Source organism: Rhamphochromis longiceps, linkage group LG6, assembly GCF_057381845.1.
Source record: "Rhamphochromis longiceps isolate RC_006_pf linkage group LG6, R_longiceps_female_GT1.1, whole genome shotgun sequence".
Classification (NCBI taxonomy): Eukaryota; Metazoa; Chordata; class Actinopteri; order Cichliformes; family Cichlidae; genus Rhamphochromis; species Rhamphochromis longiceps.
The window spans coordinates 34,468,625-34,475,290 of record NC_140562.1 but is presented as its reverse complement, the minus strand read 5'-3'; the positions used below and the strand labels follow the sequence as shown (position 1 = coordinate 34,475,290).

At 42.4% G+C, this 6,666-nt stretch overlaps 1 protein-coding gene across 1 annotated transcript; it reads left to right on the top strand.

Annotated features, from left to right (window-relative positions):
- The first annotated feature begins 766 nt into the window (after positions 1-766).
- adra2a (adrenoceptor alpha 2A) lies at positions 767-2,564 on the top strand. The gene is made up of 2 exons (XM_085408681.1): positions 767-905; positions 1,069-2,564. Exon 2 carries the CDS (start codon positions 1,278-1,280, stop codon positions 2,562-2,564), a length of 1,287 nt encoding a protein of 428 aa, XP_085264807.1. The 5' UTR covers positions 767-905; positions 1,069-1,277.
- The last annotated feature ends 4,102 nt before the right edge of the window (positions 2,565-6,666 follow it).

The window sequence follows — 6,666 nt, the reverse complement described above, 5'->3', positions numbered from 1 at the left end:
ATAAATTAGGTTTGGTGGGTAATAAAATGCTTCTCTGATATCCACATGGTGTGTCCATGGCAGCTGCTTAGCAACAGAGTCTAGCAGCTGCACTGCAAAAAATATCTGTCCCAACACGGCCTGTACTTTACGCTTTCAATAGTCTCTTTTTGAACTGCAAAATGTGGCTTCTTACTCAGTGACCTGAATTAAAACCTCCATAACTTTGCCACAAAAAAGCGTTCTTTCTCTTGCAGTAATTCTGCCTTTAGTATCTATTTACTCTGGCTGTTTTTTCGTTTTAAAAATCAGGATCACGAGGCGTCGTGTCAAACACCTGGAGCAGTAATTCTTGAAGGGGAACAAATTAAATTAAACAAAAATGTAACAACATCGCATGATCCAGATATACCTGTTATTTCGTTCAGAAGTTGCACAAGTTTTCTTTTCTTTTCATTTCTTTTCTTTTCCATCTCCGCCTCCCCGTTGCACTAAGCTTGCAGACCGTATTTTGTGTGCGATATGTTGCCAGGTAAACATGGCATGGCAAAACGCCAGTGTTGACACTCCGCGGAAGCACAGTGGCCCGGTGATGGGGACACTTTTTGCAGCGTGCGGAATATAAAGAGAGGGAGTGGCGCACTGGTTAACACTGAGGAGAGAAACTCCACACGCAGACAGAAGCACGGCAGCGCCCGGGATAACGTGATTAGCGCTCTATTAGGTCCGCTACTGAGCACAACTAGATGCAGCACAGAGATCATTGTGTGAGGAGAGAGAGAGGAGACGCAGAGGAAACGCTTCATCTGCCTCATGGAGCCTCTTTTCTTTCAAACGGTCTGCCTGAAGAAGTTACCCACTGACAGTTTTTTAATGCCTGTGCCTCTCATGCACTGGACACGTTGTGCCACTGCCCTTCATCTCAGGTAAGGCTGCCCCGCTCTTTTTTACGCTCTTTTCTCAGTGTTACTCCCTAATGTCTCAGACAGGTGAAATTAGTACATAAGTCATGTCATAGTTAAGCGAGAACAGAATTGTTAGCACTGAAGGATCTGATGTTTGTTTCTTTGTGTTGCCTCATATTTTCAGATGAACTGTCAGCCTTATAAATAATAAGGGCTAATTCTTGGAGGAGGCAGTGCACAATGAAAGAGAAAAAGCTGAGGAAAGCCCCAGAGGAGTGATTCATTTGCTTCCTTTCCTCATCCCTGCTGTGAGCTACAAGCTCTGTCCTTCCTGGTGGATGATATTTGTTAACCTCAGGTGAACTCAGATAGGCAGTGGGTCAACCTGCTCCAATGGAGTGTGCTATGGAGACCAACCAGACAGACATGAAAGTTTACACCCTCCAGATTGCCCTGCCACTCACAGTGCTGGTGGCGATCATGATCCTGTTGATAGTGTTTGGTAATGTCCTGGTGGTCATAGCTGTGTTTACAAGCCGGGCCCTGCGGGCTCCCCAGAACTTATTCTTGGTGTCTCTGGCATCAGCAGACATTTTAGTGGCTACCCTTGTGATGCCTTTCTCCTTGGCCAATGAGCTCATGGGATACTGGTACTTCGGTGGAGTGTGGTGTGAGATCTATCTTGCACTTGATGTTCTCTTCTGCACTGCCTCCATTGCCCACCTTTGTGCTATCAGCTTAGACCGCTACTGGTCCATCACCCAGGCCATCGAGTACAACCTGAAAAGGACACCGCGTCGCATCAAATGCATCATCTTCATTGTGTGGGTTATTGCAGCAGTTATATCCTTCCCACCTCTAATCACCATGAAGAAAGACAAGAATACTGAAAATGATTATAACAATAATAACAGTTTTACTAATGTTACTAAACCTTCGTGTAGGATCAATGATGAGAAATGGTATGTCATCTCCTCCTGCATCGGGTCTTTCTTCCTCCCTTGCATCATCATGGTTCTGGTCTATATTCGGATCTACCAGATTGCCAAAAAGAGGACACGAGCACCACCCGGAGACAGAAAGCGAAAGGATCTGCCAAAGGCTGCCACCGTCGCTGCTTCCAACCAGAAGCAGAACGGCATGGGGGATGATGAGGATCACGACAAGCTGAATGGCGAACAGGTCATCAAACTGAAGGAGGAAGTGAAACGAGGCGATGGTGCAGAGGATGAGAAAGGTGAGGCCAACGGGGTGGACATTGAGGACTCATCCTCCTCTGATCATCATATGCACAATCCATGCTCAATTAAAAAAAAATCGACCAAGGGGAAACCCAGACTGAGTCAAATCAAACCAGGGGAAGATGATGTCAGAAAGCGCGAGCCGAGCACCAAAGGCAGCCGCTGGAAAGGCCGTCAGAACCGAGAGAAACGCTTCACTTTCGTCCTGGCAGTGGTCATTGGAGCATTTGTGATCTGCTGGTTTCCCTTTTTCTTTACATACATGCTGAAGACACTGTGTCTGTCCTGCTGTGTCCCTGAAAAACTGTTCAAGTTTTTCTTCTGGTTCGGCTATTGCAACAGTGCACTGAACCCCATCATTTACACCATCTTCAACAACGACTTCCGGAGGTCATTCAAAAAGATTCTGTGCAGGAGGGACACTAGGAGATATGTATGATGGACTTGATCTTGTACATATATTCTTTTTTGCCATCCTGTACATAAATTGTAAAAGACATTGATCTTTGTGCATGGATCACCAGTTTGCTCTAGGTGTTACTGCTTGGAAAAGCTTTGCCAGGATAAGCTTCCTGTGCACTAGTGGGAAAAGTTTGCCTTTAGAACTTTCTGGCAGAAAATCTCGTTTTCTTTTATGCTTTTCTAGGTTTGAGCAACACAAATATTTGGTAAGATTTCAGAAAGATTGTTGTTTGGGTTAAGAAACATTCTATGAAATACAACAGAAAGAACTGAAGGCTAACTTCTCTCATGTCTTGCAGCATCTTTTCGAAACGTCTGCCACCCACAGCCTCAACATTGACCAAGTTCACACAAAAAAGAGGCTTAAAGTACCGAACACCACAGCGAGAACATGTTTTATTGTAACTGCTCTTTGTATTTTTATAAAAGAAACAAACACAGTGAAGTCCATGATATGTATTGTATTTTATGAACGTGTATTGTACAAAATGATCTGTCTGAATATTTGTCTCTATTTTTGTTGTTATGGATACAGTATTCTGCATTTTTTTATGATATGATGTTGATGACGATGACGGTTAAGATAATGATGATGATGATGGCGGTGTGGGAAAAAATGCAGACCCTTTTAAAGAGTAAATAAAGGCCATTTCCTGAAGCAGTCTCAAGGAGCCATATAAAACGTCAGACTGGTGATGACATGTTATAATTTACAGTATGTTACTGTGTGTTTACTTCACACAAACCACACTAGAGGCGTGTAATAAAATGGCACAAAGGCAGCACGAACAAAAGAAAACTGAATTTGTTCTCAGAAAATGATCACAGGTTAAAGAGTTCCCAAAGGAGAAAATAAAGCGGTCCTACGTGCCACCCGTGCAAGGGTGTGAAAACCTTCTTGTACAGTGAATTGGATACTCCAACAGAAAAGTGCAAATACGCAGGTTTGTTGAATCTGACCTTTGCAAGAGATTAACAAAGAGCTTAGCTCTTAATGAGCCTGAACAGAACATGTGCAAATGTTCTTTTGCGCTTTGAATTAACAAAGATTGTGATAAGATGCTCGACTTTTTTCTTTTTGGGAAGATGTCAAATTAAATTACCCTTCTAATCTTTTTTTCCCATCCCAAGTCTGTCTTGTGGAGCTTTAGATTTCAGAGTTCGTTTTGGATGATAAGAAGTAACGGTTCATGTGCTGTCTTGTGCTACCACAGTATGCGTCATTAAATAAAGACACGCAGCCTGTCAAACCAGATCCTGATTGACTGGTTCATCTCTCTTTTGCTCTCTCTCTGTCTTTTCACTGTCTTCCCTCCATCAGACTTCGAAGAGCAGGTGAAAAAAAAACAATTGAGTAACTATAATCTGTGCATCGAAAACAGAGAGCATAGCTTTTCCCCGCAGAGGAGGAGTATGTAAATGGATTCCTTTTGACTGTCAGGAAGGCAGTTGAGCAGCACAGTCCTCAGAAAGCTAAATGGTCTTTTGGGAGTTTTTCTAACTGTGTATCCACCTTATCCAACACAGCCTGATGTACACTTATATTTAGCCGGGGGAGTGTTTCTCTGCACGTTTACAACATGTATAAGTGTGGTGAGTCTGTGAGAAAAAGGCAGTGCATGTGTGTGAGAATGTGCAAGTGTATTTGCAGCACATATAAACACAGGGGGTGAGCTCCCACTGGACAGACATGTTTGCAGTCGTGCTGATACTCCATGCTCATTTTGAATGTGAGGAGAAATTTTCTGGGAGATTTTGTTATGTTGTAGAAAAGAAAAGAAAACTTTACCAGAGAGATGGGTGTCAATAAAGGTTACAGAACTAAGGCTACGTTCACACTGCAGGTCTTAATGCTCAATTCCGATTTTTTGATCAAATCCGATTTTTTTTGTCTGCGTGTTCACACTACAAATAAAATGCGACAGCAAAGGCGCTCTAGTGTGAACGCTCAAAGCGGCCCGCATGCGCAAAAGAAGACTTCACACACAACGCGCTCTGTTTAGACCCAGAGCAAACAGTATTGTTTGACAGATGGCCCTTAATATAAAGACTTCGGACTTCACGTTTCCCAATTTTTGCTTTGAGTTATTTTGTTATTTACATAATAATGTAGATAACCTAATAATGATCCTTATTGCTGTTTTAGAGAGGAGCGGTGCTTCAAAGGATAGTTGCAGATTTCTGTCAGAATCTGCAGATTATACAGTACAAATAAAATGTTCACGTTTCTCCAACGTTGTCTTCCCAACAGTTTCACTGACATCTACACGGGATGGCCAGGAAGCGTTCGCGATGTCTTACCATAATATTGATTTTTATAAATACTGCATACTGTTGCTGGTGTATATGGACAGTGTGCACACTGCTATAGTAACATATATACAGTATATATACACTGATGTGGTGTGACCAGCATGCTGGTATGAGCTAATATTAATAGATACACAATCCTGTGTAACTAAAGTCATTTTGCTTAACATAAACATTAATTAAATTTCTAAACTGGGAATTACTGACATTAATAAGTGGGAAGGTCAAAACAAAACCAACATATTGCCCTGTAAATTGATATGGCAACCCTTTTAGTTGCTTATTTATGCAAACGGCAGCTGTGTGACAGGAACATGATTCAACTGAAGCTGGGTTGCGGAACAGCTGATGAACATAATCCAATATTTACTGTCGTTTTTGCTCTGTTTTTGGATTCTAGCTAACTCCTGAGAGAAATATCACTAGTTACAGTATCCATCTGCTTTTTGGCGCTGAGCAGATTGCAGTGCTTTCGTATTGTCACTTTATAGATTAGTGCTATATCAATTATAGCTGATTTAAATGTATGTGTCGTCGTGATATCCTCTTCCTTTGAGACAGAGCTGAAATATTGCACAGCAGGTCACAGGGGTTTGTGAATGGATACTAACTAATATATATGTGTTGTGTGTTTACCTCGTCTCGTCCTCCTGTTCCTCTCTGTCTCTCCCGCTGCACCTTTCACATCAACAAGCAGTAGTGATATCATTAGGCGGATGTACTCGCTGACTGCCTATTGGAGGAAGCCAGCTGTCGAAGTCAGCAGACCCTCTACACACATACACACACACAGACATAGACACACACAAACATTTAGCCTCTGGGAATCAGGGCATGGATCATCAGGTTAGAGTGCACATCCGTCTCTAAAGGCAAAGTGTGGTTCAGTGCAGCTACCACTAAAAATGACAGGAACAAAATGTCAGTATGCTTCGAAAATCCTACAGGACAAATAATCAGTGATAGATGGAGGATGCATGTGGGGATAAAGTTGCATTTTACTTGGCTGCTTTGTTTTGAGATGAGTGCTTATAAGTGGCCGTGGGAGGATGGGTGTGTCTGTGTGTTGTGCACATATGCTGTAGGTGGCCGGGGTGAAAAGGTCATGATGACAGCGAATGTTGGCTGAGGCACCCACGTACTACAACCTGTACAGCTTTTTTTCAGAGTGACATCCGCCTATTTGAGGTGGCTTTAATATACATGATTATTCACAGTGTTACTGATGACTCACTGTGTTTTTTTCCTCCTCCTACTTTGATTTGCCTGCTTTCCTTTTTGCGATTTCACAGGAGGCCTGTACTTGTCATCTTAACTACGATTTACACCACGAACAAACGACTAGAGAAGGATCATATTTTCTAGCAGTCTTAGCCGGCTGTCAGCTCCTCTTTGAGGAAAGAGAGAATTTCACAGGTGTCATCTAAAATGAAATTCCAGTCTCATTAACGACAAGCTGATTATCTGTCAGACTGGAGAAACAAAACAACGCAGGGCAATGGATATTTCCCTTGAAGAATAATTTGTCGCGACAAATCTATTTTCCAGGAACTCATTATGATTGAGTGCAATCAGCTCCCATCGTCCCAGAGACCACACAGCATTATGCAACGTGGTTATTAAACTTGTGAGGTACTTTGGTCTGCATTGGAGAAAGGATAGCATGCAGGATTTAGTGTTCTAGTCATGCACATAAAAATGTTGGCGCAGCAGATCAGTTTTCATGTGTCTAAAATATCTTTGAACAAAGTGGACTGGAAATATGCAGT

Coding starts and splice junctions, on each gene's coding strand:
- adra2a (XM_085408681.1), top strand. CDS start 1,278: ATGGAGTGTGCTATGGAGACCAACCAGACAGACATGAAAGTTTACACC.